General features: G+C 35.4%; 2 protein-coding genes across 2 annotated transcripts in view; one reads left to right on the top strand and one right to left on the bottom strand.

The window, feature by feature from the left end:
- Positions 1-14,800, bottom strand: part of LOC120779110 (kelch-like protein 17) — a 420,616-nt gene that overhangs the window by 194,680 nt on the left and 211,136 nt on the right. The gene's annotated exons all lie outside the window — the stretch shown is intronic.
- Positions 411-3,359, top strand: LOC120777136 (ATP-dependent DNA helicase PIF1-like). The gene is made up of 2 exons (XM_040108283.1): positions 411-1,073; positions 3,339-3,359. The coding sequence occupies exons 1-2, from the start codon at positions 411-413 to the stop codon at positions 3,357-3,359; spliced, it is 684 nt and encodes a 227-aa protein (XP_039964217.1).

Genomic DNA, 14,800 nt, shown 5'->3' on the forward strand with positions numbered 1-14,800 from the left:
ATTCAAATAGGAATGATAGGACCCAATCGCCCAATGTTCGACTCATTTGATCAAGAATTGAGACGCGAAGGCCAATACGATTCCGAAACATTACGAGAATGGTTGATAGAACAGTTCCCCTTTTAAATCAACAACAAAAATATGCTTACGATACGCTCATGAAAGTAATGAACGATGGAACTGGCGGATTTTATTTTTTAGATGCTCCCGGTGGAACTGGGAAAACTTTTTTGTTATCATTGATTTTGGCAACAATTCGGTCGCAAAATGGAATTGCACTAGCCCTAGCTTCATCAGGTATTGCAGCTACATTGTTGGAAGGCGGTCGAACAGCTCATTCAGCTCTCAAGCTGCCGTTAAACCTTCAAATTAATGAAACTCCAACTTGCAACATTTCGAGGAATTCTGCGATGGCCAAAGTGCTGCAGCAAACAAGACTGATCATTTGGGATGAATGTACGATGGCACACAAAAAATCTTTGGAGGCATTAGATCGCTCGATGCAAGATTTACGAAATAACAAAAACCGGTTTGGTGGTGCAATGATACTATTGGCAGGTGATTTTCGACAAATATTGCCAGTTGTTCCACGCTCAACGCCAGCTGATGAACTGAATGCCTGTTTGAAGTCGTCCATTTTATGGAAATACATTAAAACGCTTAAATTAAGTATAAACATGAGAGTCGAATTACAGGAAGACCAGTCTGGAGAAGTGTTTTCCAAACGACTGCTCGATATTGGTAATGGTATTATTGCTGTTGATACATCATCTGGATACATTACATTCTCTACCAATTTTTGTAACCTTTGTGAATCAAAGACCGAACTCATGGAGATGGTTTTCCCAAACGTTGCTCAAAATTACGTAAATCACATTTGGTTAAGCGAACGTGTTATATTCGCCGCAAAAAATGTTGATGTGAATGAGAAAATAGCTGGCGAATTGAAGAATTACAAATCAGTTGATTCCATTACTAATGAAGATGAAGTTGTCAATTATCCAACAGAATTTTTAAATTCGCTGGAATTGCCCGGCTTACCACCTCATAATCTGCAATTAAAAATCGGATCAGTAATTATTATGTTACGGAACATAAACCTGCCACGTCTGTGTAATGGTACCCGGCTTGCGGTGAAGAAATTATTGAACAACGTCATCGAAGCCACAATTTTGAAAGGCGAAGATGTTTTAATCCCACGCATCCCTATGATATCGAACGACATACCATTCAGCTTTAAACGTTTACAGTTTCCAGTGCGGCTTGCATTTGCAATGTCTATAAATAAATCGCAAGGGCAGTCACTAAGTGTATGTGGCATCAACCTAGAAAATCCATGTTTTGCACATGGCCAATTATATGTAGCCTGTTCCCGTGTCGGAAAACCATCAACATTATTTATTTATGCGCCAGAACATAAAACTAAAAATATAGTTTATCAACAAGCATTAGAATAGAGAGAAGCAGTGAAGGGTATAGAGGCTATTAGTTGCTTTCTAGAGCGCGCGTACGGTGTGTACAATTTTAGAAGCAAGCCAGCAAAATATGTACGATGCGGTACAAATGAAGTTCGCACACTTTTCGGGAAGATAATTTCGACATATCAACCTTCAAATCCGCTTCAATTATGGTATACGAACAAAAATTACATTGTCGAAGACATTTTACATCGTCTGCGCTAAGAATTGCAAATGAGTCAATTCTGCTTGATACTTCCGGTGGTTTAATATCAATTCCATCTGCCGTTTATCAATTCATGAAAGATGAACTCATAAAGAATATTCGGACATTGGCCAAATCATCGTAACTACGATTTCTTGAGTGCACGCATAATTTTAGCTGCCAAAAATACCGATGTTGTTGACTTAAACTGGAATATTTAAAGTCAAATTCCGGGAGACTTGCGCTCATACAAATCGATCGATCGTCTTAACAATGAGACGAAGCCGCGAATTATCAAGTGGAATTTCTAAGTGCTTTGGAGAGGCTTGGTATGACACCGCATTATTTGCGTCTCAAAGTTGGATCTGTCGTTATTATGTTTCGCAATCTTCGAGCACCGAAACTGTGTAATGCAACCCGACTGATTGTAACGTAGCTATCTTATAGAATGGGGCAGAATGCTTGACTCTACGAATTCCTCTGAGCTCCAACGATTTGCCATTTCAGTTCAAACCTTTTCAGTTTTCAAAGAGTTCTACAATTTTCCATATCAGTTTGAACGCATTCCGTTTCCAGTGAAAATTTCATTTGAGATGAGAATCAATAGGACACAAGGATAGTAGCTAGAAGTGTGTGGCATAAATTTAGAAATGCCATGTTTTTCACACGGCCAAATATACGTGACGTGCTCATGAGTTGGAAAATCATCTTCTCTGTACATTTACGCACCGAAACAGAAACCAAAAAATATTGTTTATCAAGCTTCGTTACATTGAAAAAATTTGGAAAAATCGAAAATAAATGATTTTCAACACAATATAAATTCAACTTTCTTTTCATTTCAAAACACATAATTTCAGGCAGGACAACGGCTGCCGGGTCAGCTAGTTTTAAATAAAATTACAAAGGAAAAAAATGAATTTCTATATAATGAAGTCTCCATATAGCGAAGCGATTTTCAGGTCCCCTGCGAATTCACTATAAGGAAGTTCCACTGTATTACAGCAAAGTACATAAAAACATTCTTAAAGAGAATATTGACCATTAGCGTTTAGAAACTCGAAAACGGAACAATCGTTTTTGTTGCAATTTTGTATGCATAATCATTGGGCAGCTTTTATTTACAAAGTAGATGTTAAATAGCGCTTAAGTAGATGGTAATGTAGTTAACTTATTATATATTACGATATTTCGATATGTGTATTACTCGAGCACATGCGTTATATTACTGCTGTGTGCAAAAAATTTGTATTATTTACATAAATAAATATTTGTGCGAGAATATTTAGCATTAGTTTAAGAAACTCAAGAACAGATCAATGGTTTTTGGAAAAATTTAAGGGCAAAAATCACGCGTGGCTTATATATATATGGTGCCGAGGTAGGGAGGCTCATTTCTCTCTGGTAGCTTACAACGGTTATATATCACCATCCAGTACCATCTATAACTGCATTACATTTTTGAGCAATGAATCCTCTCACAATCGTAATGAAAATTTCAGCTAACCACGTTGTCTACTGAGATGTATTGCAGTTGCGCAAAATGTCTTTTTACTCAAAATGTGTTTACTGTTATCGCTAAACATCAAATGCATTTGTTATTTATAAGTCACATTTTTAAACTGGATTCATACATTTATTTGTAAATTCACTTCGTATTTGCACTTTTCTTGCAGCACGAAGTGCGCTTTGGCTGAACAGTTAATCTAAGTAACTGGAAGGAAATATTTATAATATTTAAATAGATGCTTTCAAATCAATTAAATTGATAGTACAAAAAATTGACTTCGAATGAACGAGCGTTTAAGTTTATCTTAAAGGTTATAGTTATAGCCAAAAACGTTAACTTTTGCTGGAAAAACATACTTGAGTATAAATTAGAGTACAAATCCAGAATTTTAGAAGCCTTAAAAAGACAACTTAATAAATTTGGACAAATAATATTTTTGGGCAGTTGTACGTCATTTGCAGTAAACAACCAAACAAGGTACTGCTGAGAACACTGTGACTCAGGTTACTCATACGCAGTGTCTGTCCGCCTGTCTATAAGATTTTTCGGCAGTTTTTCGACGTTTACACTAAAGAACCAATTAAGAAAGTACTCAGAGTACTGAGACTCTGGTTACTCATACGTAGTGTCAGTTCGTTTTCTCTATAAGATGTGTTACGTATAAGTAGTGGTGACGCCGAAATTTGGTGGTATGGTTGATACAAAATTTTTTATGCATAAGATATGCTGATAATCTGTAAATTATAAATGTTATATATACAGTGTATTGTAATTCAGTATTTGAAGCAGGATATCTTAACGATAGTATATTCCAGATTACGAAAAAACAAAAATTCTTTCCATAAAATTATGCGTGATAACTAAATGGCAGAAGACGTTTAAAAATTTTTCAAAAATATGTTTGTAATAAACTTTCAGTCTGTTAATTTCCGTATAATATAGCAGACATTCAGGCTGTTAATACCAATTAATGTACCCAGTTAGAACAGTGACGGTCATGTTACCTAGTGACATGCCTGTAATGCGTGCCGGTTAAATTGTCACTTTTTCCTATCATGTTCTTAAGGGCAAATCAAAAAAGCTCCCAAAACTTTTGTATACATGTGATCTCTTATCACCTTCTTGCTCAAATATTTTCTGCTGCAATAAAACTATATTCTTCTTTGTCACACTTTCATTAAATTTGGTATAAATCAACAAAACTGCTTTCAGGAAAGCGTGACGGTGCCTTCTGCAATAGCCTAGTGGGTAAACCACTCGCTTGTCATTCCTTCAAACTAAAGTTCGAAACTCTAAAATATAAAGATTTTTGTTTTTATAAAATATGTTTTTTTTTATTCATTTTAATATCTACATATACATATATCAAAAAAATTATTACAATATTACATTTATCATTCAGCTTTTCGCTTCCTATATTTTTTTTTTTGCTTAAATCTATGGTGGCTGATTTCGATGGACTTCCGCATTTGTTGCTCGAAATTTGCAACTCCACAAGTGATGAAAGAATCTATAAAAAATGTAATGCAAAATCAATTTAAAATACATCTTTTTAGGTAAATATGTATGTATTAAATTTACCATATAATATGTTGGACAACAGAAATTTCGATAGCGATTGCTTGCCTCCTCTACCAGTTACACAAGATCAGGAATTCGTCAGTGTACAAATGCCACAACACATCCCATACACTGTCGGAACTATCTTTCATCCTTAAAACAAACAGTTTCTGTAATTTGAAAATATTTTGCAAAATAAATATTGTTTATTGAAGAAATTGTATACATCACTAACCGTTGCTGTAGCGAATTCTTCGCATTTCAGTTTTTCTTCCATTTCCAAAGCTGCAGCTAGTGTTGTTAATCGTAGGGTGGAAGCAATTTCTGTTTGTGTGTTGTCGATTTCTACGCCAGTCAGTCTGCATACTGATTGGTGAACTTTCCGAATTAGCACCTTACATTCGCGGACGGTTTTTTGTTAGGCCATTTCTTCGCTTTTTTGAATACTTAAATAATGCCATAACAACAATATCTTAACAATACGTTTTCTTTGTATTGATAAATAGTTATAGAACAATAAAAACTTTTATCGACATAAACTTACATTTTCTTTCAAAAAGCTGTCCATTTCCCTTTCCATATTATCAACTCTTGAAGAAAATTCTTGTAGTTGGGTGGAAATAGTTTTTAACATGTTAAAAACATCTGAAAAAGGTGTAAACATAATAAAGTAAAAATTTTTAAGAAATGCATTTTAACAATATATTGGATTACCATTTCCATCCACAGGTAAATTGTTTCCTTGCTGCTTTGAGAAGCTTGCCTCTGAGTTGTAGCAACCAGAAATGTTGAATTTCTTCCGTTTAAATGTCAATTGTTCTACAATAACAAATGCGTAAAAATAAATTGAAAACTAAAATGACAATTTTATATGTATCTTTTACGGGAGTCGAAGATGTTGTTGGGCATTCCTCCAAATAGGTGTCATCAAAAAGCGCTGGTAAATCCATCTGATTAAGAAATAAAAATTTGGCAGCATCAAAATTCATTTTAAATAACAACATAATATAATAAAATACCACCGGGATACAATAATTACAGTGGTACTAATTTTAAAATTCATGAAATAGATGATCTAAAATCGGAATTAGAAGAAACTTGCCCTCATGTGGAATTGAAAAATATTTATAAACTATATCGTCTTTTTCTATTTTAAACAAATGTGGGTCCAATTTATCTGCCAACAAAATACCTAAACCACATGACGATTCCAATGGTTCTTGAAAGTAGTTTTCAACACCCAAGAAACAATATGCCGATAAAGTTGCGATACCAGATTCCTCTGTCATGCCTGTAACTTTTATGGGGCCTAATTTTTGACTAAAACAATAAGAGTCTTTTTCTTTTTTAAAATCTAAATTAAACGAATTAATTTTGGATATTTTATTGCAAGTAAAATTTGGAACATTTCTTTCTTCTAGCCTTAAATGTTATTGCTGCAGGGTTTTATTGGGCTTATTTATAAGTTTTTTTTAAATATTGCATGTGATTTTCAAACTTGGAAGCGGAAAAGTTGTCTAGATGACCATATTGCTTGGTACAGTCAGTTAAATGGAGTAAACCATGTATATTGTAACTAACTAAATGGTCACCGTATATACATATTTCCCAACAAATCAACGAATTCTTCCAAGATTTGTTGGGCAACATTGGCTTCAGTGCAATAAGACTTCTCGCATGATAGTAGCCTTATTTATACCTGCGTGCAATAAGAGGAAATGGTAGTAATGGTCACCACCAATGCAATCCTTTAGGACAAATATACCTATATACAATAAGAATTGCCTAAACTCTGCCGCTTTCCAATTGCTGATTTCATCTAAACTTCTACATATTCGACCGAACTCTGAAGGAACTAAATTGGAAAGAAATGTTATTTTTTCGTTAACTGTGCTTACGTTTATATTGCTTTTTTTAATCAACAATTGAAGCAACTTTTTACATACACCAAGATCTAGAAGGTGCATTGGGTCTAAAGGAAATTTGGAAACCATTTTGAAATTTCCTGACTCTAAAATGCTTTCTCTAAATTTAAAAGGATTAATGTGATGTGATTTGTCACTTCTATTTTTAAAAGATTGGTCAGCTCTTAAATGTTTTATTTGTTTTGAAAAACCAACTCTTCTTTCTTTGTAGGCACTCTTCTTCTTCTTCTTAATTGGCGTAGAAACCGCTTAAGCGATTATAGCCGAGTTAACAACAGCGCGCCAGTCGTTTCTTCTTCTCGCTACGTGGCGCCAATTGGATATTCCAAGCGAAGCCAGGTCCTTCTCCACCTGGTTTTTCCAAACGGAGTGGAGGTCTTTCTCTTACTCTGCTTCTTCCGGCGGGTACTTCGTCGAATACTTTCAGAGCTGGAGTGTTTTCGTCCATTCGGACAACATGACCTAACCAGCGTAGCCGCTGTCTTTTAACTCGCTGAACTACATATGTCAATGTCGTTATAGTATATCTCGTACAGCTCATCGTTCCATCGAATGCGATATTCGCCGTGGCCAATGCGCAAAGGATCAGAAATCTTCCGCAGAACTTTTCTCGAGAAAACTCGTAACGTCGACTCATCAGATGCTGTCATCGTCCTTGCCTCTGCACGATATAGCAGGACGGGAATAAGCAGTGACTTATAGAGTTTGGTCTTTATTCCTCGAGAGATGACTTTACTTCTCAATTGCCTACTCGGTCCGAAGTAGCACCTGTTGGCAAGAGATATTCTGCGTTAGATTTCCAGGCTGACATTGTTGTTGGTGTTAATACTGGTTCCTAAATAGATGAAATTATCTACAACTTCAAAGTTATGACTGTCAACAATGACGTGAAAGCCAAGTCGCGAGTGCGACGACTGTTTTTTTGATGACAGGAGATATTTCGTCTTGCTCTCATTCACTGCCAGACCCATTTTCTGTGCTTCTTTGTCCAGCCTGGAGAAAGCAGAACTAACGGCACGGGTGTTGAGGCCGATGATATCAATATCATCGGCATACGCCAGCAGCTGTACACTCTTATAGAAGATGGTACCTTCTCTATTTAGTTCTGCAGCTCGAACTATTTTCTCCAGAAGCAGGTTGAAAAAGTCACACGATAGGAAATCGCCTTGTCTGAAACCTCGTTTGGTATCGAACGGCTCGGAGAGGTCCTTCCCGATTCTGACGGAGCTCTTCGTGTTGCTCAACGTCAGTTTACACAGCCGTATTAGTTTTGCGGGGATACCAAATTCAGACATCGCGGCATAGAGGCAGCTCTTTTCGTGCTGTCGCTGTCGAAAGCAGCTTTGAAATCGACGAAGAGGTGGTGTGTGTCGATTCTCCTTTCACGGTCTTTTCCAAGATTTGGCGCATGGTGAATATCTGGTCGGTTGTTGATTTTCCAGGTCTGGAAGCCACACTGATAAGGTCCAATCAGTTTGTTGACGGTGGGCTTTAATCTTTCACACAATACGCTCGATAGAACCTTATATGCGATGTTGAGGAGGCTAATCCCACGGTAGTTGGCGCAGATTGTGGGGAGGCTAACCTTTTTTTATGGATTGAATTTTTTTTATCCCGTTACATCGCCTACTTATTGAACATCATTAGCTATTATTTATTCCACATTTCATTAGGTAGTAAAATTTTGAGCGGTATGGATGTGAAACGTGAACTAGTTTTAGAACTACATTTGCAAGGCAAGAAAACTTCTGAAATTGTTAAGTCTCTGAAAAGACATAATGTGAACAGAAGATTTGTTCAGCGGACCGTAGCAAGATTTGTCGAAACCGGAACTGTGCAAGTAAAGAAAAAAACTGGAATAAAGCGATCAGTCAGAACAAAGGAAACGATCAAAGCTGTGCGTGAGCAGATTCGAAGAAATTGCTCCGTTTCGGTACGGAAACTCGGGAAAAGATTTAAAATGAGTCACCAGTCCGCTCATTTGGTAATTAAAGAAGACCTTAAGCTTAAAGCTTATAAGAAAAAAAGAATTCATGGGCTTACGGATATGCAGAAGAAAAAGCGAAGGGAGAGATGCAAAATGCTACAAAGGAGGCACGCAGAGTCAGAAATTATCTTTTCTGACGAAAAGCTGTTTTTATTACAGCAACCCCATAACCCTCAAAACGATCGAGTGTATGCAGCTAAGATGTCCGATATTCCTAGAGCTAAAAAAAGTGTAGAGCGTTTCCAAAATGTTTCTTCGGTGATGGTATGGGGCGCGATTTGCAAAAGTGGCAAACTTCCACTGCTTTTTATTGATAAAGGCGTCAAAATAAATGCAGAATATTATTTGAATAACGTCCTAATAGAGCATTTGAAGCCTCACGCAATGGAGATGTTTGGGAATAGGCCATTCTGTTTTCAGCAAGATTCTGCTCCTGCACACAAAGCGAAAACTGTGCAAAGCTGGTGTCGTGCAAATTTTCCCAGTTTCATATCAGCAGAAGAATGGCCTCCGTCTTCTCCGGACTTAAACCCACTGGATTATTGCATATGGGGCTATATGCTTAGCAAACTGGGGAATTTAAGTCGCATGAAATTTTTTCTTTCCAGGATAAGTACTAACCTGAAGACCATCTTTTTTTAATAATTTACTTCTTCACAAAATTCTTTTAAAAAATCATTAATGCTCCAAGGTTTTTCTGTTCCAGAAAAGCACCCAATTGTAAACGGCAATTCGTTACATTAACTATCGATGCTAGAATAGGCCACAATACTTTATTCGAATACTTGAATAATTTCAGGCCATCTTTTTCCACATCTAGCACAATATTATTTTCATTTTCAAGTTGAGGAAATGAATTTTTCTCAAAATGATTTTGAATTCCTCTTTATAAAAAAGTTCCACTTGGAATCGTTTGAATATTTACTTTTTTTCGGCTGGTACCTAGGAGACTTTTAGGTAAATCTGTGCAACCTATTTTTCGTAACGTTTGTAGAAGATCGGTTACTGTATTATGGGATACCCTATCTTAAAGCTCAAGCTTTTAATTCTAAACTAAATGAATTATTTTCTATCACTTTTAAAGGTTCGCTTTGACTATTATTCCTATCACTGACATAGCTATCGCTGCAATTTAAAGAAAAATCAAGGGAGCTTAGTGAACGGCATCCCTCCACATCAGGATCACAATCAAAATTTACATCTTTTTTACAAATTTTCACAAATTTAGATGCACTAAGATTAAAAGCCGTTTTTCCCGGCTCATATATTCACTAAATGTATTTTTCTTCATATTGAATTATTATTAGTTTTACTCACACTTTCTCCAAATATTATTGCACTTGTAGACACAAAATATTCACAAATATTAAAGAAATACAATTAGAATAGGTTTAAATATTTATTTTAAATAGTTTTGCATAAGTATGCACAAGCACAAAACTGCACAATTCTCAATTATCGACGCGTTTGTAACCGAATTTTTTTTCTACGAATTCAATTTGTCACAACGGACAAGCAAACGTCAAATTCACGGTATCATGCTGTACGCTTTCACATCCATCGTTTTCAATAAGCGATGACAGCTAAAAAATTTGTTTGTCTTCTTTTGTTTTATTTTTGCTTAACATCTGTTGAGTGAAGAGCTTATAATATAAAACATACAAAAGACACAATAGATTGACTTCTTACTCATTTCAAAGATTTGTGAGGGAGTGTTAGTGACAAGTAAAAATTGTGTAAATGTTTTGGAGATTCAGTCACGCAAGTTTTGCTGGGTAGCCTACTTTAAAGCCCCTTATTTATTACAAATACAAGCAGAACAATTAATTATTTGTTTTTTGCTTAAACACAAAGGCAATTAGCAAATAGGGCTTAACACTACTAGATTAATAATAATTTACGCTGACCACGATGAGCTACGCGCCGCCTGCATATTATTTCTGACGCAATAAAGCTGTGCTGCCCTTTTGTTATTGCTTTTTCCTCTTGTTAAAGTGCAGTTGAGTAAATTCATTAATGTGAAAGTGACACTTCAACATATTTAATTTCATGGGTGTCACTATAACACAGCGATAATATGAATTATGTAGCAGCAAGCGGCCTACGCATAGAAGAAGGTCACCTTACTGAGGAAAGGGAAGAATCTTAATGAAAGTGGAAAGACTGGCAAGTCACATAAAAATGAAGTGAGGACTGAAAGGCGGCAAAGTAGACTTAAGAAAGTCGGATCCGGCAGGCGTATGTGGAGAAGAAGAAAATTAATGACAACGATTAACAGCGAGAGAATTGCTATTCGAGCGAAATGTTATGCATTTATTGTATGTGTTCACATAAGAATTACATACTGTTCGCCTATACATGTAGACATAGAATTAGCTGCAGTATGTATTAAAATTAGAAGAAATTTAATTAAACATACATATACACAAATATGATACATACACAAATAAACATACAAACATGCAAATGTACATATTTCCAGTTTAATTTTTGCTGTTGCCTTTGTCGTAATTAAATTTAAACATAATTTTATTGCAATAAGCACGCGCTGGCTGACTCAAACTACTCCGCTGATGCATGGTGTAGCATACTTTTCGTCGCTTAATCCTTAGCTATATTATATAGTGGATTAGCGGACTATACAGAGGCGCTTAGGCTTTGGGTTATAAATATCTGCACTAAGTGTGGCAGCGCACGTTTAGCTGTACACCCATATAATAGACCGTGTGTATGTATGTTAGTATTTTTGCAAGTGTCCCTGAGACATAAATTTCGCTTTACAATACTGACATTTTTATGGCACAGACAGTCGGCAGTCTTTGGAACTTCAATTGGCTCCAAAAACTGGTACGAAGTGTTGGGATAATAAGGAAGAGTTGTAAAAACAGCTGTTAGTTGCTGAATTTAGTTGCCCAGCAATTATAGTTTGCAACGTCAGCTGTTGCTATAACTAAGGCGCTGTTTAGTATTGCTGAAGCCAGACTTCCTATTTCATTGCAGTCATTAAATATCGTTGTGGTGGCAATAAGAGAAGAAATGGGAGAAGTTATCATTGTTAAGCTTAAAGCAATATGTTTAAAGGAAATCTACTAAAATTTTCGGGAAGATTTCTAAATATACTCTAGGCGAGTAATTTCCTTTTTTTAATTACATTACAAGGTCACAGTTTTAAAAAGCTATGAAATTATTGGACGATTGTATGAAAGGAGTTTGAGAACTTTTGAGAAGTTTTTAAAATTTTTTTTTTAATATTTGAACCCTTTTTTTAATTACTGTTTGGAAATTTACCATAGAAGCTTTTGTGAAAGTTGTCGTGACCGATTTCGGAAGCTTGAGTGACGAACATGTGAACAATTTTTTCAAAGCTTTTGCGATAAATTTTCGGTAAATCCTTTCACAAGTTTTTAGAAAAGATTTTTGAGTGCTTTTGTGAAAACGTTGGAAACGGTTTTAGAGCTGTTGTGAAAAATATTTGAATAAAGTCTTTGAGAAATATTTTTGAAAGCGTTTTGCTAAGCTTTTTGGAAACTTTTAAGAAAGCTTTCTGAAAATTATTTTTGTGAAAAATATTTGAACAATTTTTGGAAAGTTACCGTAGAAACTTTTTAACAAGTCGTCGTGAACGCTTTTAGAAAGCTTTTGTGAAAGCTGTCGCCTACGCCTAGCTCATTGAGAGAATTTCCGAGAGTGTTTATTAAAGCTTTTGTGTCAATATCGATTATAAAGTTGCCCTTTTTAAAGACATTAGTTAAAATTGCCTTCTTCTCTTATTTCCACCAAACCGATAAAAAAAACTTTCACATCACACTTTATGAAAACTTGCTTTAAAACTTTTGATATTTTGTTAAAGCTTTTGATTCTTTGCTGCTCTCCTAAAAACAAAATAACTGTTAAAAGTGTCTCTACAAACTCTAGTCTCACGTAATTCCCCACAGAGATTAATTTTTGCAATCTTACTGTATTCGACTCCAATTGGAAATTGTTTCAACTGACAATTCTCACCCAGTCGTTAACCGTTCACTAATATTGATTGAAATTTATTGCACACACTTACCGCAAAAGCAATCATTGAATTATCGCAAACTAGTGTAAAATGTTGCATTCGACAAATCAGAATGGAAAGGAAGAAGCGTAATTAAATCGATTTTGCTTGCCATTAAGTTTACGGTAACGACTCTTTGACTTCCCGTTGAAAATACACTGTTAGTGGATACGACTTACGAAACATTTATCGCGCAATACCTAGCGTTTGAGAAAATGAGTTTTTCACCAACCATATGTGCTTGTTATTGTTGCTGGCAAGGATATCTTCGATATGCCGGGGAATAACGTTGATAATAAATGTGCGCATATAGACATAGTATGTGTGCATGTGTGCATATGAGCATATGTAAGTGGTTGTTGATGTTTTCGCGTGCACTCGATTACACTAATTAAAATAATGATGTATCAACCCTCAAGCTGATACCTGTGTACAAATACAAGGTGCTTTCCAAAGTAAACAGGACTTTTTGAATTTATCGCCCCCTGGTAGTGCCATCTACATGTCGACTAGTGCGTTAGAATCTCCTATCTCTATCGATTGTCAGTGGGAATTTGATGACATTTCATTGATTGGAAGTGAAGTTATTGCGTTTTAATTGTCAGTATGTTTGTGTTATGGGTGCGAAAATGAGCTTCGAACAAAGAGTCAACATTAAATTTTGTTTTTTGTTGTTTACCGAAACGTTTCAATTAATGAAGAAAGTTTATGATGATTGCCTATCCCGTAGCAGAGTGCACGTGTTAAAATATCATTGTACATGCTTACTTATCAGCAAAGCCGAAATTCTACAAATATACATATGTATATACATACATACATACTTATATACATAATGCATTTACATCAGTGGTCGGCATTTCTTAGCACAATTGTGCAAACTAACTTTCCACGTACGCTTACGCTCTGTAACATCACGAAAGACTATAGCGCAAAACTAAATATGCCCTGCGAGAAATATTTTATGATTCTAATTGCCTTTGGTGCCATGCAATGCCTTTTATGTTCCAAGTCTTTTAAAGATAATAGGGAATATATCCTTAAAAGACATTTTGTTAATTTTCATTATACTAATAATTATTTATAAAATTTGCTTAAATTTAATTCCAATTTCTCACTGGGCTACTTTTTTTTCGTGCTCACCAACACGGTGACAGATCCTCTCATGCCGACCACTGATTTACATACAATGCACATCTAATAATACTAAAAATGCATGGGGACACAAGTCATGAATTACCAGATGAGATAAGATTAAAGACACACACACACATATATTAAATTGTACACTTGAAAACAACCCCGTGTAGCATAAAACATATCAGGCGGCATAAACAATATGATGCAATACATACAAACATACACTCCTACACATACATATATTTAATTATTTAAGATAGTTTTAAAATTTGTATATAAGCTCGGAAAATATCTAAATAAAATTAGAATGAATATATTCTCCCTCGATATAAGACTTTTCATTTCCCCCCGCCAGTGGAAAAGAATGATAAATCTTTGCTGATTTTAAATAGAGTGCCTGAGTGGTTTTAACGTTTTCAAAGTGGTCGTGAGGACATAAATGAGGATCAACATTTGGGCCAATCAAAATCCGTGATCACCGGAAATTCCACCGAAACTGTGCGTGAATTCATCAAAACTCATCCCAAATCTTCATTCAAATTCATGAAAGTGGAATTGAACATCTGCACAACATCGATTTATCGCATTTGAAGAAGTATTTTGTCTGACGGTTTGTTCCACACAAATTGACTGACAACCAAAAATTGCTCTGAATCCAACATTTGAAGGACATCATGTGAACGATTGTTTAACCAAAAATCACATTTTAACCATTAACCACTTCCCGTATTTATGTACCTGATATGTGACAGGGCGACTTCTTTCTTTTCGGAAAAATGCATTTGCCCATGAAGGGAAAGCGTTATGCATATTGGCGGCCATACCGGCCAACTAGCTAAAACACTCGTTCGACATGCTTTTGGACTGTGCAAAAAGCTATATTGAAGCAGAAGGAGACTATTTTGAATAAAATAAATTGATTTTGCCGAAAAAACCATTTGTTCTGTTTGTTTTTTTTTTTTAAGTTTTTTTTT

The sequence above is a fragment of the Bactrocera tryoni genome, chromosome 5 (assembly GCF_016617805.1).
Source record: "Bactrocera tryoni isolate S06 chromosome 5, CSIRO_BtryS06_freeze2, whole genome shotgun sequence".
NCBI lineage: Eukaryota > Metazoa > Arthropoda > Insecta > Diptera > Tephritidae > Bactrocera > Bactrocera tryoni.

What these genes read in the sequence shown, in the direction of transcription:
- LOC120777136 (XM_040108283.1), top strand. Translation starts at nt 411, where the DNA reads ATGGCCAAAGTGCTGCAGCAAACAAGACTGATCATTTGGGATGAATGT. An exon ending in TGCAATTAAAAATCGGATCA is followed by an intron (nt 1,074 to 3,338) that starts GTAATTATTATG and finishes CTTTTCTTGCAG; the next exon opens with CACGAAGTGCGCTTTGGCTG.